Source organism: Corylus avellana, chromosome ca11 (genome assembly GCF_901000735.1).
Source record: "Corylus avellana chromosome ca11, CavTom2PMs-1.0".
Classification (NCBI taxonomy): Eukaryota; Viridiplantae; Streptophyta; class Magnoliopsida; order Fagales; family Betulaceae; genus Corylus; species Corylus avellana.
In genome coordinates, this window is record NC_081551.1 from 21709989 (window position 1) to 21735063 (window position 25075).

Sequence of the window (25075 nt, forward strand, 5' to 3'; positions counted from 1 at the left end):
TAAACTCACAAGCAAGTTCATAAACTCACATATAGAAATAAAATAAAACACAAACAAATTCATAAACTCACAAGCAACCAAAAAACCAACATATATGGTTAAACTTTAAGCTTGAGGCTCATTTCAATCAACCAAAAAAAGTTCATAAACTCACAACTTATTGTTATTATATATATATAATATATAAATATATATTATATTTAAAAAAAAAGCGGTTAGCGGGTAGCGGTTAGCGGTTAGCGGATTTCCAAAACCTACTAACCGCTAACCGCAACCGCCTAGGCGGTTAGCGGTTTTTACTAACCGCTTTCAAAGCGGTTAGGCGGTTAGGCGGTTAGCGGTTAACGGTTATAACGGTTAGCGGTTAGCGGTTGCGGTTAGGCGGTTTTAAATTTCCCCCTATCTCTCATCCCTCTTCCCTTATGTGGACCTGTACACAAAAAAAAAAAAAAAAAAAAAAATCAAGAATTGATTTTCATATGCACATCATTTCAATTATATAATAGTCGTATAACAATATATTAAATAACATTTATCATTTTATAATTCTGCCGTGCAATTTCTATTTTTAACAACAAAGATAGGTAAAATAAATACATTTATTAATAATCTTTTCGCACTCCCTGCTTCTATCGTGCACCGAATTGTCCTAGACGGATCTGGCATACATTTTTAATAACAGCATATATGTTGTAGTTTAATCAATGATCAAGATTGAATCTCTCAAAATTTCTCTTATTAAAAATTTCTAAAATTAAGTCAATTTTAAAATTTGATCTTAACTATTGATTAAAGTACAACATATATACTATTATTTTAATAACAACATGTAAACCAGAACTGTCCTTAGGCATTACTCTTGCAAGAAAATCCAGGAACATGAAAACGATTAGCTAGTGTTTTATTGGTATTGAAAAGACCGAAATGTCGGGATGGACCTGTTAGCCTCATGTTTTCATCGAGGCGTGGTAATTTGCACGTGAGTGCTTATGTGGAATGAAGGGATGCGGGTTAGGCTTAGTTGGACGCATATTCAAGTGGGCTTTGGTCCAACAGAATTAGTTTTGGGCTGATTTTGTGTTTCATTTGTATTGCATCGCATATTCATGAGTCATGAGTCATGAGTCATTTTGTAGTTCGTATAGAGGTTTAGGCCATCCTCAAAAAAGCCCATTTAATTAATTAGAGTTTTGTTCATCAATTCAACCAATTAATTTCATATCCATTCTTTCAACCTTCAATCTTTACATTCCAATATTAACCCAAAAACGTTTATATTTACATACAAGAAACGATAAATCCCAGAATTAAAAAGAAAAATATACCAGTTTTACAAAACCCTAGTCTAATTAAACCTAGCCACCACACCTACCCTATATATACACCAGTTTTATAAAATCTTGTCCTATGAGACCCGCTGCATGAAAATAATAAGGATACACGTTCACCATAAGCACTGGTTTGGAGAACAAAATTCCCAGAAAGTTGATGACGGTATGCATATGGTCAGATGGTCTCTTGTCTCTGCCTTAAACGCACCGTTTGAAGGTGGAATAGTAGCTGTCAAAACAGACGTGGACACCGCAGTAGTCGACTTTATAGATGCATCCTCTCTACTTTAGAAAACATAAGTTCTATTACGTTTGGGCCGGGAATAGCCTCGTTGCCAACAACAATATATTCGAAGTGAATTTTACCGATCGATGTAGGGTTTCACGTTGTTTCTAACCCATTTTGTAATTTCTGCATCATCATTCTTGTCTGCCAAGGCAGGTAATTTAAAATTCCTAATGTCAAGAGTTACCGCAATATTTTGATTAATTAGCGCATTCATCAACTTTGGATTGTCATCCGAAATCCTTATTTTCTTAAAACCATATTTGTGGCAGAGTTCAACTATGGAGTTTGGGTCAGGAATGTCATTTCCTGCAGTTCCGAGGACGACACCAATAGGATCAAACTCCGCTACTGCCATCCCAATATGCTCCTCAATGGCCGCTATGCATGCCGGCCACACACAATCATCACTGCAATACTCCAAAACACTGCCATCTTGCTTGCTGCTTAAAACCTGTTTACCAAATTAAACATCATCATCATCATCATATATACATATTAGTAATTATAATTCATCAACAAAACAAGAAACAAAAATTTTATTCTCATAACATTTCTCTAACAATATATAGAATAATCACAAAAATAGCTATAGTAATGCAATGTGGGAGGAGGGTTCGGATTTATACAGTTTTTTTTTTACTTGGAAAATATAGACTTTAACCCCGTGAACTATCAATCATTTTGAATTAAAAATCTCCAAACTTTAGAAAGTAACATAAAGTCCTCAAATATTACCACAACGTGTCAAATTAGACACTTTTGCACTTTTCTCTCCCAAAATACCCTTAAAATTTATTAAAATATGAAACAAGAAAATGAAAACGCCAAAAAAGGTCGGGTATATATATATATACATATACACAAAAGTATCTAATTTGACATGCAATGATAGTACGTAGAGTCTCGATGTTACTTTTTAAAGTTAGATAGCATAATTATTACAAAATAAGTGATAGTTCGAGAGGCTAAATTACATTTTTCATTTTTTCTTAGGAAGTGGTCATATAAATTTGGAGTTATATATATTTTAAACCCGACTTTAACTGAGAAAGGAGAGGAAAGAAAGTACTGAGTATATAAGAGATCATGAGCCAAGCCTTTAATTTCGGTAGTTATTATTATCACGGCCGGCTGGAAACTTTTAATTTTCTGACAAAGTATTTGCAAGAAAAGAGGACGTACAGAAAAACAAAGTAACGATATATAATCGGATCGAGCTACGACAAAAAAAGGCGAATTAATTGATGATAAATTAAAGATGTCCATATATATTAAATTGTTAACGAGAATTTTGCCATGATATTAATTTGATGCTAAAATTGCCTCATGACTTTAATTAATTAACCATTAACCTATATATCTAAATTGGAAAGACAGTTATTAAACTGTTGTTTCTCCTTTCATTTACTGGTTGCTTGGTCAATTCAGATCAATAACACCTTTTATTTATTGCAATGTGGCTAAGGCTGAGCCTGTCTTTGCATTTTTTTTTTTTTTTTTTTTTGTCAATGGTCTAATTAATCGAAGTAATAGATAAGATTACCTCGGAGGGTATGTTCATTAATGTGTTTTTGAGATTTTTTTTTTTTTTTTAAAACGCTAAATACTACATATACTCTATTTTACTTGGCGGGTGTAGCAATGTCCATTAATCTTTATAAAAAAAAAAAAAAAAATTAAAGTCTAACTAGAACTACCACATCAGCTCTATTAAAATAAGAGTATTTTAGTATGTAGCATTAACTTTCTTTGTTTTTTGGTGGACCAAATATATATTTGAAGCTTAGGTTTGAATTTAAAATTCAAATTAATGTGATCAGAGGAGTATTATCGGAAATTTTTTTTTTTTTAATTTTTTTTTTTGGGTACTTCTCAAACAAATAACATGGGACATCCGAAATAGCGACGACACAAATGATCACGTGCGGACGTAGTGACTGACAACCTTATCTTCAGGTTCTGATCATCTTCACTACAAGCAAGTATCAGTATGTGATCTACTATGAAGATGAATTTTGTTTCTAGCCAATGGAATATTCCTCTTCTTATTCACATTCTGTTGGTGTACCAGATGGTGCCCTAGCTAGCTAGCTAGCTCAACATAAATTAAAACCCATTCTAGAGGAGACATTAGGAGAGGTATATGTATAAGGATGCATGAGTTATATTCAATGTTTATATCATTTGGTTTCAAAGTTAAACACCACACCACAAGTTCAAGTGACGACCTTTGATAGGTGAACAGATCTGTCAAAACAAAAAAGGCTACTATTGAGTACGTTATTAGTGTCGATAAAGTGGACCGCCGTTGACGCCAATTGTGATATATATATATATGAGTAATGCTATAGACCATATTTTTATTCTCTTTTTATCATTTTAAAGTTGATGTGGTTTTCAAAATCACAATTAGATTAAAATTCAAATATGATTCATCTAAAATTTAATAATGATTTTAAGTCACAAGAGCATAAAAAGATAGTCTTTAGCATTACTCTCTCTCTCTCTCTATATATATATATATATATAAGCTCTTGAACACTTTAGTCTTGCAACCCGCTTTTTAAGGTTGGGTTATACCCAAAGTTTATATCATATATCAATTTAACCGACTGAATTAAAGAAATTTTTTTTGACCCCATTCAGAGAAAACTTTATCCATCTTGTTAGCCAACATTAATTAACCTTTAGCAAACGGATAGTATTATACACAGTAGTTATTGACTCATTGTTCAAGTACGACCAAGATTAATTAATTGAGTAGGTTGATCCTTAATGACTTTTTCCTTAAAGAAGACAAAATTTGAGATGACTTGTTACTTGGGACAAGGTAATCCAGAGAAACCGTGGAAGAAAGGGCATTCCTAAGATCCACACAATTTTCCATGGCTACCGTTTGAAGTGGACAAAACTTGCAGTGGATCCTTTTTAGCTGTCAAAATGTCTTCTTATTCCTCCCTTTCTATTCCTTCCCATGTGCTCATGGACCACATTTTATATTTCTCCAATAATTTATAACGTATCTTACGGATTTCACAAACCCTAACTAATCATTATACATTATCTTCACTCCAATACAATTGTTGTTTGTTTAGGGCAACTTCTCCTCTATCTTTACTTCACACTGCTATATATATTAACAACACAATTAGCACCGCCAATTCTATCTCTCTCTTGATCATATTCAGAAATAAAGAAAAACATTATGACTGAAGGAGAGATATTAAACAATAAGATGTGATATTCAATAAGAATTGAATACTAATCACGTACTATACATTATCTTCAGTCCATTATGACTGGTGGAGATATTAAACAATTAGAATTGAATGGAGTTGACTGCATTATATATATATATATATATATATATATATATAAGTTTATTGTGGATTTGAAATTGGTCATTCCGTTGGTTTTTCAACCAATTTTGCTACATCATATTTAAATAATATAATTTTAAATTTTTATTAAAAAAAAAAAAAAAGGCACTTTGACTCGGAAATTTATTTTAAATTTAACCTTCAATTAAATGACTAAAAAACTCTTCGAAGCAAACGAATTCGTTTACATAGACACAGTTGTCACAGAGCAGAAGATATATACTTCTGTCTATTCCCGCATTAATTCCAAACAAAAAAGAGACATCTTGTCGTTTTCTGGGAAAAAAAAATCACATCCGACATGCAGTATTACAGGCTACAGCTCAATGTCTGTCGTTTCTTCTTTCTATTGCCCGTGAAATCCTGCATGGGAGCATCCCAAGCGACCCAAAAGCTCCACAATATCCAAGTTATATATATATAAGTGGCACCAGACCACCATATGAAGCACAATTACCAACAATAGAATTGTGAGGATGATGTCTCCTGTTATTTTCATCTTTTCTCTCCTTGTTTTCTCCTGCCATGCTGCAGTGCAGGACTTCTGTGTGGGTGACCTCACAGCTCCGGAAAGCCCTGCAGGCTACTCTTGCAAGAAGCCTGCAATGGTGACGGTGGCTGATTTTGTTTACTCCGGCCTAGGCGTTGCCGGAAACACCTCAAATATTATTAAAGCTGCAGTCACCCCGGCGTTTGCGGCGCAGTTTCCTGGTGTGAACGGGCTTGGAATATCTTTGGCTCGTCTGGACTTGGCGGCTGGTGGAGTTGTGCCATTCCACACACATCCTGGTGGTTCAGAAGTCCTACTTGTCGTTCAAGGGTCAATCACCGCTGGTTTTGTTTCCACCGCTAATAAAGTTTACTTAAAAACTCTGAAGACGGGTGACATCATGGTTTTCCCTCAAGGATTACTTCACTTCCAAGTTAATGCAGGAGGAACTATTGCCAAAGCATATGCTAGCTTCGGTAGCGCAAGCCCAGGTCTCCAGATTGTGGACTACGCTTTGTTTGCAAACGATTTACCCACTCCATTGGTAGCAGCAACTACTTTTCTTGACATTGCTCAGATTAAGAAGCTTAAGGGCGTTCTTGGGGGCACTAACTAATTAAGCTCTCCCAATAATGATCCCTTTGTTGTGATTGAGAGTAGGATTCTTCGATCTAGTCAGTAGTTGTTTAATTGTTTTCTTGGTTTAGTAATGAAAGAGTCTTTGTATTGTTTCTTCAAGTTTGAATTGTAATTGTATGCTTAATTATTGAGTGCCTTCTGACTTTTAAAGCAAGGTTTCTGTATTTCTGTCAGAGAAAAATGCCTTTGATAATTGAGCAAGATGAATAAATGCACCATCTGTGTTTTGTGTTATTACAAATGGATTTGGATTTCAGATTTTAAAACCATTTACCATCAAATAACATGCATGATCACAACCTTAACTGTTATATGTGTTGAGGATAGCTTTACATCAAACATCAGATAAGGATAAGAAGCCACCATGCATGGATGCCACCAGATAAAGATAAAGGAGCATCAAAGCAAAAATAAATGTCCAATCGAGTGTTAAGCAATTGGATATCAAACTCTGCTTGTGTTAAGTATCCGGCCAAGAACATATTAATAGACTGAATCAAACCATTCTTAATTCCAATTGAGTGTTAAGCAATTAAAGACAAACGTATGATTTTATGTCAGCCGGGCTTAATTATTTCTATCAAGATGATGAGTACCAAGGAAAATTAATTACCTCGTTTCTACACAACTACATGGCCAACAACTCTTTAATTTGGTTATATAGATCGATGGGAGGAGCAATTGATAATCTTAGTCCTCCTAAGTTGATCATCAGCAATATGCCCTCTGTTGACCGGTGCATAAGAAAATGTCTCGATCTTGCCTTTATGGTATGATCACCAAGATCTCAAATTATCCTCAGTGTTAGGATTAACAATTTTTCTATTAGGTTAAGTTCTTGAGACAGTTGATGATTTAACATGGTATCAGAGTAAAAAATTTGAATTCGACTATTGTTTTTGTTATTTATCTTTCATTTCAATTAAATATTTAACGTATTGAGTCTTCCTAATTAATAAATAGAGTTTTACAATATTAAATAAATAATTAAATTATTTTCTTATCAGCTTAAAATTTTGAAATAAATAGTACGCACGTGATTTAACATTACTTAACAATTAATTTCCTTAAAAAAAATCTTAACTCCAATGGGCGGGCTTAATTTTTAAAAGGCATTTTCTCCTCACTAAAAGGCATGAATCATGCAAATCAGGCATCAATTATCTACAATCAAGAAATTAAGGATAGATATCGATCTATCTCAACTTATTTTCTATGGCTACCATTTATAGCGCTAGTGCAGAAGACTTGGAGAGGATCAATCTCCTTTTAGCTGTCAAAAATGTCTTATTATCCCTTCGTTTCTATCCCCCCCATGTGCTCGCAGACCACATATATTTTGACGTTTACCCATTCATTTATGAACATATCATACGGACTTCTCGTACCATAACTATTCTCAAGATCTCCCTTAATTTAGTCTCACAAGCTAGCTAGCTAGCATGTATATTACGTACGTAACAGGTTATTGGTTGAAGATCGAAAATCCTGGAGATTAACTTCAATAGTCAAACATACATATTAAGCTCTTACATAATAAATTATCACTTATCTCAAATTTAATTATTTAATTATTACTTCAACAACAAATTCCTTTAGAAAAGAGACTTCTTGTTGTTATCCCTAAAAAACATCACATCCGACATGCAATATTACAGCTCGATGATTGTCGTTTCTTCTTTCTGCTCGCCCGTGAAAACCTACATGGGCGCATCCAAAGCAACCAATTGCAACTTGCAATGGCCAAAAAGTTCCACATTATTATCCAACTTCTATGTGTATATTAGTGGCAGCAAATCACCACCATCAGGCACACACCCTAGCTAGAATACTTGTGAGCATGATATCTCCCATTATCTTCATCTTTTCTCTCCTCCTTTCCTCCTGCCATGCTGCAGTGCAGGACTTCTGTGTGGCCGACTTTACAGCCCCTGAAAGCCCCGCAGGCTCCGCTTGCAAGAAGGCTGCAACGGTGACAGCGGACGATTTTGTTTTCTCTGGCCTTGGCATTGCCGGAAACACCTCAAATCTTATTAAAGCGGCAGTCACTTCGGCGTTTGCTGCGCAGTTTCCTGCTCTGAACGGGCTTGGAATTTCTTTGGCTCGTCTGGACTTGGCGCTTGATGGAGTTGTGCCATTCCACACACATCCTGGAGGCTCAGAAATCCTGATTGTTGAGAAAGGAACAATCTGCGCTGGGTTTGTTTCCTCAGCTAATACTGTCTACTTTGAACAACTTGTGAAAGGTGACATCATGGTTTTCCCTCAAGGATTACTTCACTTCCAAGTTAATTCCGGGCGTATTCCTGCCGTAGCATATGCTAGCTTCAGCAGTGCAAGCCCAGGACTCCAGATTACGGATTATGTTTTGTTTGCAAACGATTTACCGACTGAGTTGGTAGCAGCAACAACTTTCCTGGACATTACTCAGATTAAGAAGCTTAAAGGCGTTCTTGGGGGCACTGGTTAATTAATTAATTAAGGATTCTTCTTGCCCAGTAGCAGTTTCTTGGTTTATTAATGAAAGAGTGTTGTGAGTGAGTGGTCTTTGTATTGCTTCTAGGAACTAGTTAGTTTGAATTGTATGCTTACTGAATGCCTTCTGACTTTCAAAGCAACAATTCTGTATTTCTGTTAAAGGCAAGTGCCTTTGATAAAGCAAGATTAATAAATGCACTATCTTTGTTTTGTGTTATTCCAAATGGGAATTTTTCAAGTAAGCCCATATTCGACACGTACAACAACCTCATCAAACTTAATTATTAGCTAATTTAATAGCTAAAAAATCACATCAAACTCATTTTTATCCAAATTGAAACAACTGTCTTCCCTTCCATTTCCTTCTTCAATGTTTTATTGCTAGTAGCTGTGGCGCTCGAGCAAAAGAGGAAGAAAGACAAAAACGACAATGCATTTCTCGACAAAGTTCAACCATTCGAAGAGGAAATGAACAATTGTTCTCACTGACGATGTCAAACTAAAACTCCTCCTACAAAATAAAAGAGAGTTTTCAGAAAGCCCCGATCCTTCTCCAACACCAAAGTAATTAGTAAAAGTATCAAACTGTATTAAACTAATCTATTTATTAGTTAGTTTTACAGTTTTAGATAAACAGCTGGTTAGTTAATATTCATACACGTGTGCATCACAGCAGTTAGGTTAGTTGCTGATTTGTTAGCTTAATCCTCTTGTATATAAACAGGTCAATGTAATCACAATTGATATTCATTGAATAAGAGAATTAGTTTTTTCTCTTTGTTTTCATTGTTTTCTTGTTATGGTATCAGAGCAGTGAGAGTTCCTGCCTTCCTCTGTTTTTTTTCAATTCTTCCGCCATTAAACTTCCTTCAAAGCTTTTCCTCTGTTTTCCATTTTTCTTTTCTCTCAAACAATCTCCTGTAATGGGTGATGATATTTTGGTTTCTGCACCATCTGCAGCCCCTCATGAGACTTCTGTAGAAAGTCCATATTTTCTTCACCATGCAGACAGTCCTGGAACTGTTCTTGTTTGTCAACAATTGAATGGTGACAACTTTGTCACATGGAAACGATCAATGGATATGGCGCTGGTGGCCAAGAACAAGTTTGGTTTTGTGGATGGAAGTCTTCCCAAACCATCTGTAGGTGATCCTAACCTACATTCTTGGGTGCGTTGCAATAATATGGTTTTGTCATGGTTACTAAACTCTGTTTCCCGAGAGATTGCAAACAGTGTCCTTTTTCTCAATACTGCATCTGCTGTTTGGAGTGATCTGACTGAGAGATTTAATCACAGCAATGGACCACAAGTATTTGAATTGAAGAGATCATTATCCTCTCTCCAGCAAGGTACAAATTCTGTAAGTACATATTTTACTCAGCTTAAGAGTTTGTGGGATGAACTCTCTAGCTTTCGTCCTCCTTCTACTTGTACTTGTGGTGGTTTGAAACTTCTTCTTGATTTTCATTCTCAAGAATATATTTTTCAGTTTCTCATGGGATTAAACGATTCTTTTTCCAATGTTCGAGGTCAAATCCTTCTGATTGATCCTCTTCCATCCATTAATAAAATTTTTGCTATGGTTCTTCAAGAAGAAAGACAACGTTTGGTTGCCTTCTCTCGTACCACTCCTTTGTATTCTGAGCCTACTGCTTTGATTTCCAAAGCCATTCCTAAACCTCCATCTCGTTTCTCTAAGCCATATAACCGCAGGGAACGCCTCACTTGTACTCATTGTGGTTTCTCTGGCCACACAATTGACAAGTGTTACAAGTTACATGGTTATCCACCGGGTTACAAACCAAGAAGCCAAATTCATTACTCAGCTAGCTCTGCTAATCAAGTTTAAGAAACATCTCATGCAGAACCTATACTGCATATTACTCCAGATCAGTGTCGTCAGTTGCTTGATCTGATCAAACCACAAGAAAATCAGAATCATGATGTGAGTTATGCCAATCATGTAGGTCCTGCTTCATCTACTCAAGATCATTTGTTTTCAAACATGGCAGGTAATATTTCATCTTCATATCGTAGTTCTTTGAACCAACAATATTCTGTTTTTTCACCTGTGCATTCACAAATGCATGTTCAAACTTCTGTTTGGATTATAGACACAGGGGCTACAGATCATATGGTTAGTTCCATATCATTTTTCACTTCTATTACTGCAAAAGTGTCTAGAAATGTTAAGTTGCCTAATGGTTAGTTTGTTGAAGTCACTCACATAGGGATTGTCAAAATTTCTGACTCTTTCATTCTCACTAATGTCTTGTGTGTTCCATCTTTTTCATTCAACCTCATTTCTGTTAGTAAACTTCTTCACAATGTTCATTGCTGCATTATTTTTCTTTCTGGACATTGTTTCATACAGAACTTACTCACTTGGCGGACGATTGGCTTGGGTAAAGAGAAGAGTGGCTTGTTTCATCTATTGCTGCCTACATCAAGGAGACATTCACCTGCTGCCCAGACTTTCATTCCACCTAGAGCTAATGTTTCTACTTTAAGCCCTTTTAAGAATTCAATTGCTGATGTTTGGCATTTTAGGTTGGGTCACATTTCCAATTCCAGAATCAAACTTTTACATGATTCTATCCCTGCCATACCATGTAATTCTCCTACCATTTGTACTGTTTGTCCCTTAGCTAAGCAACGTAGGCTTTCATTTCCTATTAGTACCTCAAGTTCATGTTCTGTTTTTGAATTGGTCCATTGTGATTTGTGGGGACCTTTTGCTGTTTCATCAATAAATGGAAGTCACTATTTTCTTACCTTAGTTGATGATTTTTCCAGATATACATGGGTTTACTTACTTCATTCTAAATCTCAAACTAGCAATATCATTCAAATCTTTTACAACTTAGTTCTTACTCAATTCAAGGTCAAAATCAAAACAATTCGATCTGACAATGGCACTGAGTTTTCCGTGCATGATTTCTTTAACTCTCATGGAATAATCCACCAACTTAGCTGTGTTGAAACTCCACAACAAAATGCTGTTGTGGAACGTAAACATCAGCATTTGCTGAATGTGTCTCGAGCATTGCGTTTTCAAGCTCATTTACCTCTTAAATTTTTGGGTGATTGTGTTTTAACAGCCACTCACATTATCAACAGAATTCCTACTCCAAATCTTTCTAATAAGTCTCCTTATGAGCTTCTGTTTTCCAAAGTTCCATCATATGATCATCTTAGGGTGTTTGGTTGTTTGTGTTTTGTTTCTACCTTACATCGAAATAGAAATAAGTTTGATGCTAGGGCAAAGCCTTGTGTTTTTATTGGATATCCTAATGGCATTAAGGGATATAAACTTTATGATCTTACTTCCAAAACTCAGGTTGTATCTCGAGATGTTCATTTTCATGAGTCTGTTTTTCCTTTTGCTTATCTTCATCACTTCAATTCTGATGGTTCCTTTGTGATTCCACATTCCTTGTCTAATATTTCAACTCCCACTAGTTCAATTCCTGTTTCTGCAGCAGAAAGTCTATCTAGAACTTCTATTTCTCCTGTTTCATCTTCTGCAATTGATCCTTTACCTGATTCCATTGTTTCTTTACCTGAGTTACCCAGTGTTTCAGTTCCTACCTCTATTCCTTCTAGAAAGTCTACTCGGCAGAAATGTAAACCTGGATATTTGCAGCAGTATCATTGTAACTTAGCTACTCAATCTTCCAATTCAATTGATCCTAAGAGTGATATTTCTGTTTCAGGTATTCCTTTTCCACTCAATTCTTTCCTTGATTACAATATGCTTTCTGATTCTTACAAACACTTTAGTTTGGCTGTCTCATCCCAAATTGAACCTCAGTTTTTTCATCAAGCTGCATCTTCTCCTCAATGGCGTGAGGCCATGGCAACTGAAATCAATGCCCTTGAAGCAAATGATACTTGGGAAATTACTGATTTGCCTTCTGATAAGCACCCTATAGGCTGCAAGTGGGTTTATAAAATCAAATATCGAGCCAATGGAGAAGTTGAGAGGTATAAAGCTCGTTTGGTTGCAAAAGGGTATACACAAAGAGAAGGTCTTGATTATAGTGATACATTTTCACCAGTTGCCAAATTAACCACAGTGAGATGTCTTCTAGCTTTAGCAGCAATTCATAATTGGCATCTTCATCAATTGGATGTCAATAATGCTTTTCTGCATGGCTCCCTTGATGAGGAGATTTTTATGAAGTTACCTCTTGGTTTTGGTTTGAAAGATTCATCTAAAGTTTGCAAGCTTAAGAAATCACTTTATGGTCTTAAACAAGCCTCAAGACAATGGTTTTCTAAATTCTCTTCTACTCTTATACAGCATGGTTTTACTCAATCCATGTCTGATTACTCCCTTTTTACTCAAGTAAAGAAAACCTCTTTTATTATTCTACTTGTCTATGTAGACGATATTGTCATAGCAAGTAATGACAATCTAGCTATAAAAGAGCTTACACAATTTCTCAATTCTGCTTTTAGTTTAAAAGACCTTGGAGAATTGAAGTTTTTCTTAGGGCTTGAAATTGCAAGAAGTGCAAAGGGCATTTCCTTATCACAAAGGAAATATGCCTTAGAAGTTTTAGATGATTGTGGAATGCTTGCATGCAAACCCTCTTCTGTTCCTATGGAAGCTAATTTCAAGTTGTCAAGAGAACAAGGTGAATTGATTTTTGATCCAACCACTTACAGAAGACTTGTGGGAAAGCTGGTTTATCTTACAATTACAAGGCCAGATTTATCATATTCTGTGCAACTATTAAGTCAGTTCATGGATTCTCCTCGTCAGCCTCATCTTGATGCTGCACACAAGGTCCTTAGGTACATTAAATCTTCTCCTGGACAGGGCATTTTCTTCTCAGCTTCTTCAGAATTACATTTGAAGGCATTTTGTGATTCTGATTGGGTCGGATGTCCTGATAGTCGCAGATCAGTCACAGGGTTTTGTATTTTTCTAGGAGATTCTCTAATCTCTTGGAAATCCAAGAAGCAACATACGGTCTCAAGATCCTCTGCTGAAGCAGAGTATCGATCCATGGCTGCTGTCACTCGTGAGCTTACTTGGTTACATGCTTTACTGAAAGATTTGCAGCTTCAACTTCATCAACCAGCTTTGGTTTTTTGTGATAGTCAAGCAGCTATTCATATTGCTGCCAATCCTGTCTTCCATGAACGCACCAAGCACATCGAAATTGATTGTCACATTGTGAGAGAGAAAAATTGCTACTGGTTTGATTCGCACACTGCATGTTCAGTCCAAGCATCAGCTGGCTGACTTACTCACCAAGCCTCTCTCTCGCACAGATTTTCATTCTATGTTGTCCAAGTTGAATGTCATCAATATTTTCCATCCTGCTGAACATTCCACTTGAGGGGGGGTATCAAACTGTATTAAACTAATCTATTTATTAGTTAGTTTTACAGTTTTAGATAAATAGCTGGTTAGTTAATATTCATACACGTGTGCATCACAGCAGTTAGGTTAGTTGCTGATTTGTTAGCTTAATCCTCTTGTATATAAACAGGTCAATGTAATCACAATTGATATTCATTGAATAAGAGAATTAGTTTTTTCTCTTTGTTTTCATTGTTTTCTTGTTAAAAAGTTTTTTGAGAAAACTAAATAGATATATGCGGGACCGGAATCACTCTGACACTAAATTCATTAATTAAAAGCTTTTTGAGAAGACTAAATAAATGTGGGAGAGGGGAGAATCAGAAAAAATAGCTATCTGAGCTTGATCTATACTTGTATAGTGTACGTAACTCCTTTTATGGGAGAGGTTCTTGGCCAATATGGTAGCATTCATACAGAATATGTTGTTTTCCATATAGGTCATAATTTACCATATTACTCGCATTAATGGCTATTTGGGAATATCCTTGATTATATATATATATATACCAACAGAAAATATGATTAATTCAAGCAAACAAAGAAGTGTTTTAAGCGAAATCAAAGGGGACTAATTCAAACACCTCGATAAGTAACGAATTCGTTTACAATCGATCCAAAAACGAAAGACCACATTGATCGGACATTATTACAGCTCAATGTCTATCGTTTCTTCTGGCAGTTGCCCGTGAAATCCTGCATGGGCAGATGCAAATTAAGCGACCAATCCAAAAGTTCCACAGTATTATCCAACTTCTATATATAATAAACCCTAGCTAATTAAAATCTTAAATCAACAAACTTACTTTTCTCCCATTATCTTGTATGTGATGAGGATGATATCTTCCATTATCTTCACCGTTTCTCTCCCGCTGCTTTCCTCCTCCTGCCATGCTGCGGTGCAGGAGTTCTGTGTGGCAGACCTCACATCTCCTGACAGTAGGCCATGCTTGCAAAAAACCAGAAACGCTGACGGTGAATGATTTTGTTTACTCTGGCCTAGGCGTTGCCGGAAACACCTCAAATCTTCTTAAAGCTGCAGTGACCTCAGCATCCGTGACGGAGTTTCCTGGCTTGAACGGGCTTGGAATCTCTTTGGCTCGTCTGGACATGGCGGCTGGTGGAGTTGCGCCAATCCACACACACCCTGGAGGTGCAGAAGTCGTACATGTTGTGAGTGGGAAAATCACCGCTGGGTTTATTTCTGGAGCTAATAAAGTTTACTATAAAACTCTGAATAAGGGTGACATAATCATTTCCCTCAAGGATTAATACACTTCCTAGTGAATGCCCAAAAAACTCCAGCCGAAGCATATTTTAGCTTCAATAGTCCAACCCCAGGAACCCAGCTTCTGGACTTCGCTTTGTTTGGAAACGATTTTCCCACTGAATTGGTAGCAGCAACAACTTTCCTTGACATTGCTCAGATTAAGAAGCTTAAAGGCGCTCTTGGGGGCACTGATTAATTAATTAAGGAAAGAGTCTTGTGATTGGCGTTTGTATATATATGTATTGCTTCTACAAATTACTCAGTGCCTTCTGACTTTTAAAGCAACATTAATTCTGTATTTCTGTTCAAGGGAATTAATTGCCTTTGATCAAGCCAGATGAATAAAATGCATGATCTGTATGCCTTTTGTGTATGTTATTCTTTTTTTTTTTTTTTTTTTTACATGTTCGCATAAGAAAGGGGAGGAGGATTCTAAGTATGTTATTCTAAGTGTGGGAACTATTCAAAGTAAATCAAAAAAAAAAAGACCACTATTCAAACACTATTCAAAAAAAACCACACCCACATTTCTCTATTTTAAATAGAGAATTGTGTTTTTATTCAGCAATTGCCTTATAAATACATATCGACAATGAAATGTTTGGAGACCATTTTCAATGCCCATATATAGTAGAAAATAGAAATTATGAGATGATTAGGCCTCTGAAGATTTGGTTTTAAAATCATTAAGCGTCAAACTAACATTATGATAACCTTAACATGCAGTACTTACTTTGTATTTTTCCAACTGCCGATAGCAATTCCCTTGCACCTTCCATTTAGAATCATAACTTTTGTTTCAGCAAGCTCAAGTTGAACAGTGACAAGGATCATAGTTTTCTTTTAGTCTAACTCGATCTGTTTATAAAATTGTCATGTGTTCCTTAACATATGTTGTCATCCTAGAAGCCACCCACTAAATAAAGATAAACAACAGCTAAGCAAAGATTATGTATATAGTGCTAGTTAAAGATAATGATAGTGTACATATGTGGTGATGTTTCCATAAACTGTTGTACAAGATATCAAACTCTTCTTGTATTAAGTATCCAAGAACATATAATAATTAATAGAGTGAATCAAACCATTCTTCCAATTGGGTGTTAACTTGTTTGTGGTATCAAAGCAATTAAAGACAAACGTCTAACCCTATGGCCCTTTGATATCCTCAATGATATCCTGCCTAAATTTATAGAATCAACAGGGGATCAAGTTATCCTCAATATATACGTTGATTTCCTCTGTTTCAGAAGCAATCTTATTAACTCAGGTAGTTGAGCTTTCTACATCTCGAGAAGTATGGCCTACCGTAATTAATAGAACGCATGCATGTTCAATATTCCACATATGATTAATTAATGATCACTTCCATTACTAGCTATACGAGTAGATCCAATGTCACAAGATGACATTTTTGGCCACCCACTCTGCCATGAAATGAGACTTGAGCAGCAAATTAAATTCAGTCTAGACTTGAGTAGTATTGCATCGACATATATATATAAATATGGCCACAAAATTTGACTGTAATTAATCGGCACATGCTTTTTTTAAGAAATACTATCCAACTTTATTAATATTAAGGTACGTTGTTAAACATATTAAGGTACGTTGTTATGATATCATCATATTTGTTTCCTTCTGGTCCTGGTCTTTGAGAATTGTTTGTTATCTCCTTAGGTGTAAATTAATATAATTCTCTTTTTAAACACACACACAAACAAAAAAGTGACGGCATGCATGATTGATGGTCTAGATCATATATATATATAATTTTATTGGATATCATTTTCAAAAGCCACATGTTGAAGGTGGCCGGCTAGCAACTAATTCGTTTGCAAGCGAAAAAGAAAGATCAAACGCGACACGATTACAGCTCAATGTCTTTCGCTGAAAAAGAAAGATCAAACGCGACACGATTACAGCTCAATGTCTTTCGCTGATTTCTTCTTGCTGTTGCTTATATATTTATATATATATAGACCATAAAAGCTTAAACAAATTAACACGAACCAACAATACTTGTACGTGACGATGAGGATGATATCTCCCATTATCTTCATCTTTTCTCTCCTCCTTTTCTCCTGCCACGCTGCCGTGCAGGACTTTTGTGTGGCTGACTTTACAGTTCCTGAAACCCCCGCAGGCTACGCTTGCAAGAAGGCAGCAAATGTCACGGTGGATGACTTTGTTTTCTCTGGCCTAGGCGTTGCCGGAAACACCACAGGTACTTTTAACAAAGCGGCAACCATCCCGGCATTTGCTGCGCAGCTTCCGGGTGTGAACGGGCTTGGATTTTCTTTTGCTCGCCTGGACATGGAGCCTGGTGGAGTTTATCCAATCCACACACATCCTAGAGCTACAGAAGCCATAATTGTTTTGGAAGGGAAAATCACCGCTGGGTTTGTTTCCTCGGCTAATACAGTTTACTAAGGTGACGTCATGATTTTCCCCCAAGGATTACCACACTTTGTAGTGAATGCCGGATCAACTCCAGTCCAAGTATTTGTTAGCTTCAGTAGTGCAAATCCCGGTATCCAGATTCTCGACTTCTCTTTGTTTTCAAACGATTTTCCCTCTCAATTGGTAGCAGCAACATCTTTCCTTGACATTCCTCAGATTAAGAAGCTTAAGGCCTTTTTTGGTGGCACTGGTTAATTAATTAATTAAGCTCTTAATTTCGAGATCTACATACCATATATATATGAGTGGTCTTTTGTAATTGTACATACGTACCTATTGCTATACAAGTTTAACGTGTTTAATTTGTGTTATTCCATATGGAAACTAATATTCCAAGAAATTAAAGTATTTATTAAATAATTACATTTGCTTATTTTTACTAGGCTCTGTTTGTTTCAGCTTCACATGATTTTCATAAAATGTTTTCTATATTTTTTGGTGTTTGATACAACGAAAAATAATAGTCAACGGAGCGTTAGTTTAACAATTTTCAGAAAAATATATTTCACTGAAAACATTACATAGAAATAAACAGAGCCTTAGTTTAAAATTTTTTACACATGGCATCAGAATTAGAGATTATGAGTTCGAACCATACTTTTGTCATTTTTTTTTTTTTTGACATGTCCACACAAGAAGGAGAGAGGGGATTCGAACTAGTGATCTCTGCTTCATGAGGCGTGGTCCCCAGCCGATTGAGCTACTCTTTGGAGACATTATATTTTTGTCAATTTACCTCTCTAAATGGACAGAGTTTTCCTTCAAACTGGGTTAGAGGAAATTCCTCTAACATATTCTATAAAAATGACATGTGTCACTTTTCATGTGAGAAGCACATATTTTTTAAATAACATGTGAGAAGCACATGCTTTTTAAATAACATGTGAGAAGCACATGCTTTTTAAATAAAATTTCTTCCAACTCTATCCTTGCACTTAAAAAATAGCATTGTTTCTCACATGTAAATGACACATGTCATTTTTATAGAATAGCTTGAAGAATTTCTTCCAACCCAGCTTGGAGGAAAACTTTGTCCCCTCTAAATTAAATAATTAAATTTTCCTATTGTTATTAGTTTATTTTTTACGATAATTAATGGTGATTTAACATAGGGAATAACTTCTATAGAGTCTTTGCACAAACCAAGGCCTTTGTGCCCTTCAATAAGAAGGTGACACATCAGCGTGGAACACTATAACAAAAATATGGTGTTCCACCTAATATTTTTTCTAGAATACCTAAAACAAAACACCTTCTAGAATAAACTTTTCATATTTTTCTCTAAAACCACCCCAGTCACCAACATGCCGCTGGAGACGACGCCGGCAATAACTTCTATAGGGTCTTCGCACAAACCAAGGCTTTTGTGCCCTCCAATAAGAATGTGACACATCAGCGTGGAACACTATAACAAAAATATGGTGTTTCACCTAATTTTTTTTTTTTTTTAGAATACCTAAAACAAAACACCTTCTAGAACAAACTTTTCATATTTTTCTCCAAAACCACCCCAGCCACCAACCTGCCGCTAGAGACGACGCCGGCCGGTACAGAGAAAGCCGAAGACGACACCGGCTGGTTCCCCTCTCTCTCTCATCGGTGACAACAGAGATTTTTTCTATTGTGCTCCCTCTCTCTCACACACCGGTGATGTTTTCTAATCTTCTAATCTTCTAGATGAAAAAAAAAAATGTCTTGGAACAATTCTCAATGATGTTCTTCTTGTTTTTTTACTGCTTATTGTGAATGATTTTTCTGTCTAGATACTGTTAAAGCAGGGATGAATGAATCTTAATTTTTGGTTACTTTTGTGATAGTTTTTGTTGCCGCCGGTGAGAGAGAGAGGGGTACTGGCCGGCGTCGTTTCTTGCTTTCTCTGTACCGGCCGGCTTCATTTTCGGCGGCATCTTCAGCGGCAGGTTAGTGGCTATGGTGGTTTTGGAAAAAAATATGAAAAGTTTATTCTAGAAGGTGTTTTGTTTTAGGTATTCTAGAAAAAATATTAGGTGGAATATCATATTTTTGTTATAGTGTTCCACGCTGATGTTTCACTTTTTTAATGGAAGGTACAAAAGCCTTGATTTGTGCCAAGACTCTATACAAGTTATTCTCTTTAAGATATAGCAATTAATCAGCCTCAGTTCATGTTTGATATGACATGATCATTTCCAATTAATTCCAAGTTGTCTCCGAATCCCATTCCAAAGTTGAACAAATCTTTTAAGCAGGGTAGGATATATAGGGCATCAATTCTAGCCATCATTGAAGACGTACATGATCATTCCAACACCAAATGTTCTGGAATTATAAAAATTAATTAATTAATTATTATTATTATTTTTTTTTTAAAAAAAGGACCGGAATAAGAAAATTAATGGGAGGATATATCGAGTATATATAGGCAAGTAGGCTACACACTACCAAAAAAAAAAAAAAAAAACCAATTAGACGTTTTGGATAAAGAAAAAAAAAAGGTTACACAACTTTAAAACCATCATTTAAAGTAGATATTTTATTTGAACGCTAGGTACTCTACTAGTGTTCTTCTCATATCCTCTTGATCTTTTATGAAAATTATTTTGTAAAAAACAAAAAAGAAAGTTACTCTTATTTCTCTTACTCGGTTTTTATAAAATAATTTTCACCTAGGACGGGAATAACATAAGGAGAACACTAGAAGAGCACCTAACATTTCCCTTTATAAAAACTAAGTGAGAGAAATAAGATCAACTTTCTTTTTTGTTGTTTATAAAATAATTTTCACATAGGATTAAGAGGATACGAGAAGAATACCAGAAGAGCACCTAGTATTCACCTTCCAAATGAAAAATTTCCAAGTAAAACCATATTCGACACAACAACCTCATCAAACTTATTAGCTAATCAAATAGCTGAAAAATCACATTTATCTTTTTTTAGCTACTTACTTTTTTCTTTTTCTTCTTTTTTTTTAAAATAGCTATATTATTTTCGATATTTTAATTATTCACTTTTACTATTTCTTTTAAAAATTATTTTTCAAATATTTTTTATTCATTCTCCAACAATCATATCTATGAAAATATCCATCCCAAACTCATTTTTATCCAAACTGAAGCAGCTCTGTCTTCCCTTCCATTTCCTTCTTTTTCAATGTTGTTAGTTCTTGTGTTGGCTTAATTCAGTTTCAAAATGCAGATGCTACTGTTCACGGCTCAAACACTGATATAGAATACTCAGAATCCAATCTCCACCGTTCATAATGTAGATTCATGTGTTATGAACGTCCCTGCAAAATTTCAGCTCAATCGGACCACAAACGCCTATCGATCGGAGTTGTTGATGAAGACTGGACAGTCCGGGTCCGGACCTCCAGAAGCCGGGTCCGGACCCCATTTCCAGAAACTTGATTTTTCAAGCAGGGTCCGGACCTCAATTCCCCGGGTCCGGACCCCAGTTCCCGAAAGTGCATTTTATAAAGCATGTCCGGACCTCAGATCTGCAGGGCCCGGACCTGGGTGACTTATTAGGGTTATTTTCTATTTAAACACGATTTTGCTACATTTATAAGTACGTATTTTTGGAGAACAAAATCAGAGAGCTTAGAGAGAGATATTGTTCTAGATTATTTGAGAAGGGATTAAATACGTGAAGCCAATCGGAGTTCCGGTGAAAGGAAATCTTATAGAAGAATTGTGCCAGATGTTCTGGAAAGGGCTACTGCGGTAGAAGTCAAGTGGGTTGCTTGTCGTGTACAAGGAAGAGTAATTGCAAAGGTTTTGTAATTCTTCTTGTATTCCTTATTCTTCTTATAGTGGATTGATTTCCTGGGTTTGGCTGCCCCGGAGAGGTTTTACATTTAGAGAGTTCTCTAAATGGTTTCCTCTTCGTAACCAAATATCTGTGTTCTTGATTTTCATTACATATCTGTATTTGGTTGATTATTGATTGTTAGGTCAGATCTTATTCCGCTTAATATTTGTGAATCACCTAGACATTTGAATAGGTGTCGTTTGGAGTCGTTTTAGAATTTTCAAATGTTTTAATAATATTGCTAGTAGTGGCGCTCGAGCAAAAGAGGAAGAAAGACAAAAACGACAACGCACTTCCCGACAAAGTTCAACCATTAATTAAAGAGAAAAGGAACAATTGCTCTCACAGACGATGTCAAACGGTTGATACAATATTTTGGATAGGCAAACTAAAACTTCTCTGATAAAACAAAAGAGAGTCTTCAGAAAGGGGACCGGCGGCACTCCGACACCAAAGTTAGTAAAAGCTCTTTGAGAAAACTAAATACACGCGGGACCGGAGACACCCTGATACGAAAGTCATTAAAAACTCTTCGAGAAAACTAAATAAACGTGGGAGAGGAGAGAATGAGAGAAGATAGCTATCTGATCTTGATCTATTCTTGGCCAATATATATGGTAGCATTCATACCGAATAGGTGTTGTTTTCCATATAGGTCATAATTTACCATATTACTCGCATTAATGGCTATATATATATATATATCACCAACATAAAATATGATTAATTCAAGCAAACAAAAAAGTATTTTAAGCGAAATCAAACGGGACTAATTCAAACTCCTCGATAAGTAACAAATTCGTTTACAAGCGATCCAAAAAAGAAAGATCACATCGGACATTATTACAGCTCAATGTCTATCGTTTCTTCTTCCGGTTTCCCGTGAAATAATCCTGCATGGGCGCATGCAAATAAATCGACCAATTGCCACGGCCAAAAGTGATCCACAGTGTTATCCAACTTCTATATATAATAAGCTCTAGCTAATTAAAATCTTAAATCAGCAAACTTACTTTCTCCCATTATCTTGTGTGTGATGAGGATGATATCTCCCATTATCTTCACCGTCTCTCTCCTGCTTTCCTCCGCCTGCCATGCTGCAGTGCAGGAGTTCTGTGTGGCTGACCTCACAGCTCCTGAAAGCCCCGTAGGTTACTCTTGCAAGAAGCCAGAAACGTTGACGGTGAATGATTTTGTTTACTCCGGCCTAGGCGTTGCTGGAAATACCTCAAATCCTCTTAAAGCTGCAGTGACCTTGGCAACCGTTCCGGAGTTTCCTGCCCTGAACGGGCTTGGAATCTCTTTGGCTCGTGTGGACGTGGCGGCTGGTGGAGGTGGGGCAATCCACACACACCCTAGAGCTACAGAAATTGTACATGTTGTGAGTGGGGAAATCACCGCTGGGTTTATTTCTGGAGCTAATAAAGTTTACTATAAAACTCTGAACAAGGGTGACATAATCGTTATCCCTCAAGGATTACTTCACTTCCAATTAAATTCCGGACGAATTCCAGCCAAATTATATGTTAGCTTTAGTAGTGCAAGCCCAGGTCTCCAGATTCTGGACAACGCTTTGTTTGCAAACAATTTACCCACTGAGTTGGTAGCAGCAACAACTTTCTTGGACATTGCTCAGATTAAGAAGCTTAAAGGCGCTTTTGGGGGCATTGGTTAATTAATTAAGGAAAGAGTCTTGTGAATGGCTTATATATATATATATATATATATATATATATATATATATTGCTTCTACTTAAATTTGAAGAATTGTATGCTTACTAAGTGCCTTATGACTTTTAAAGCAACATTAATTCTGTATTTCTGTTCAAGGGAATTAATTGCCTTTGATCAAGGCAGATGAATAAAATGCACGATTTGTCTTTTCTGTATGTTATTCTAAGTGGGAACTATTCCAAGTACACCCGTGACAAACTTACTAGCTAAAATAGTTTTTTTTTAAAAAAAAAAATAAAAAAACACACCCACATTTCTTTATTTTAAATAAAAAAATGTGTTTTTTAACTAAATATTTGCTAAGTAGGATGTGAATGCTACAAATTAACTCTAAGATAGAAATTAGTGGCAAGTTTGTATTCAGGAATTGCCTTATAAATACATATCGACAATGAAACGTTTAATGTTTAAAATCATTAAGCGCCAAACTAACATTTATGATAACCTTAACAGTTACTTTGTATTTTTCCAACTGTCAATAGCAATTCCCTTGTACCTTCCATTTAGAATCATAACTTTTGTTTCAGTAGGCTCAAGTTGAATAGTGACAAGGAACATAGTTTTTTGTCAGTCTAACTCGATCTGTCTATAAAATTGTCATGTACGTGTTCATGTTCCTTAACATGTGTTGTCATCCTAGAAGCCACCCGGCCACTAGAAAAAGATATATAAACAATAGCAAAGCAAAGATTATATATATAGTGCTAGTTAAAGATAATGATAGTGTGCATATGTGATGATGTTTCCGCCATAAACTGTTTTTCTAGATATCACACTCTTCTTGTATTAAGTATTGCAAGATTACCATCAAGGGTGGTGGTTCAATGGCCTAAGGAAATCTCTAAAATGGTTGGGCATATACTAGGGTGTGGGTTTGAATCTTTGCGATAGAGAATCTCCACATATGCCTGATTAGTATTAGCCACCTTGGTTCCCATTGATGCCCTGGTGGCCGGGGTTGAGTCCTGCAGTTTTCACCGTTTAGGCCCCTTTTATGCGGCTCCCAACGGGTAGGTGCTATTATAGTTATGCCTATGTAGGATAGCGACAATTTGTCTCCCGGCCTACCCTTTTGATTAGAAGAAAAAATAAAAGTATTGCAAGATTAACATAACTTCAAAAAAAAAAAAAAGGTACCCAAGAACATATAATTAATAGAGTTAATCAGACCATTCTTCCAATTGGGTGTTAACTTGTTTATGGTATATATCAAAGCAATTAAAGACAAACGTCTAGCCCTATGGCCACCTAATCTTCCTCAATTTATTCGACCACTAGTGCAAACAACACTGCCCTGAATCGCCTAATTACCTTATTAATTTGGTAATAGGTGGCCAACAACTTTTTGGGTATGTAGATGGGAAAAATCGATCTTAGTTCCCCCTAAGTTCATCAGCATGCCCTTTGATATCCTCAATGGTATCCTGCCTATATTTATAGAATCAACACGTTGATTTCCTCTGTTTCAGAAGCAATCGATCTTATTAACTCAGGTGGTTGGGCTTTCTACATCTCGAGAAGTATGGCTTACCTTAAAGGCACGGTTGCAAATCAGATACCAATTAAGAATTGAAAGGTAGGCCTTGTTTGGTTCGCGGATTGTATAGTCCATTGGAAAAAAGATTAGCTACTACTGGGAATAGAAGAGCGTAGAATATACTGGCTAATCATATTCCTTCGTTTAGTACAATTCAATATGTTGGTGAATTGAATCGTATTGTGATCAAATTTAAATACCCTTATAATACAAATACAATTTATATTATTAAGGATTTTTTTTTAAAAAAAAAAAACATAAACAACTATACTGAAAAAAAAAAAAAAAAAAAAA

The 25075-nt window shown here is 35.9% G+C and overlaps 3 protein-coding genes and 2 pseudogenes across 3 annotated transcripts; all 5 read left to right on the forward strand.

The window, feature by feature from the left end:
- Nucleotides 1-5425: 5425 nt before the first annotated feature.
- Nucleotides 5426-6363, forward strand: LOC132165862 (auxin-binding protein ABP19a-like). Its single transcript, XM_059576555.1, has one exon. It carries the CDS (start codon nucleotides 5477-5479, stop codon nucleotides 6104-6106), a length of 630 nt encoding a protein of 209 aa, XP_059432538.1. The 5' UTR covers nucleotides 5426-5476; the 3' UTR covers nucleotides 6107-6363.
- A 1569-nt stretch (nucleotides 6364-7932) lies between these two features.
- LOC132165863 (auxin-binding protein ABP20-like) lies at nucleotides 7933-8824 on the forward strand. Its single transcript, XM_059576556.1, has one exon. The coding sequence runs from the start codon at nucleotides 7970-7972 to the stop codon at nucleotides 8597-8599; it is 630 nt and encodes a 209-aa protein (XP_059432539.1). The 5' UTR covers nucleotides 7933-7969; the 3' UTR covers nucleotides 8600-8824.
- Nucleotides 8825-14815: 5991 nt separating this feature from the next.
- LOC132166674 (auxin-binding protein ABP19a-like) lies at nucleotides 14816-15451 on the forward strand (annotated as a pseudogene).
- Nucleotides 15452-17289: 1838 nt separating this feature from the next.
- LOC132166629 (auxin-binding protein ABP19a-like) lies at nucleotides 17290-17913 on the forward strand (annotated as a pseudogene).
- A 4633-nt stretch (nucleotides 17914-22546) lies between these two features.
- On the forward strand, nucleotides 22547-23185 carry LOC132166668 (auxin-binding protein ABP20-like). Its single transcript, XM_059577523.1, has one exon. It carries the CDS (start codon nucleotides 22547-22549, stop codon nucleotides 23183-23185), a length of 639 nt encoding a protein of 212 aa, XP_059433506.1.
- The last annotated feature ends 1890 nt before the right edge of the window (nucleotides 23186-25075 follow it).

Bases quoted from the DNA above. Each gene is read 5' to 3' on its own strand.
- LOC132166668 (XM_059577523.1), top strand. From the start codon at position 22,547: ATGAGGATGATATCTCCCATTATCTTCACCGTCTCTCTCCTGCTTTCC.
- LOC132165862 (XM_059576555.1), top strand. From the start codon at position 5,477: ATGATGTCTCCTGTTATTTTCATCTTTTCTCTCCTTGTTTTCTCCTGC.
- LOC132165863 (XM_059576556.1), top strand. From the start codon at position 7,970: ATGATATCTCCCATTATCTTCATCTTTTCTCTCCTCCTTTCCTCCTGC.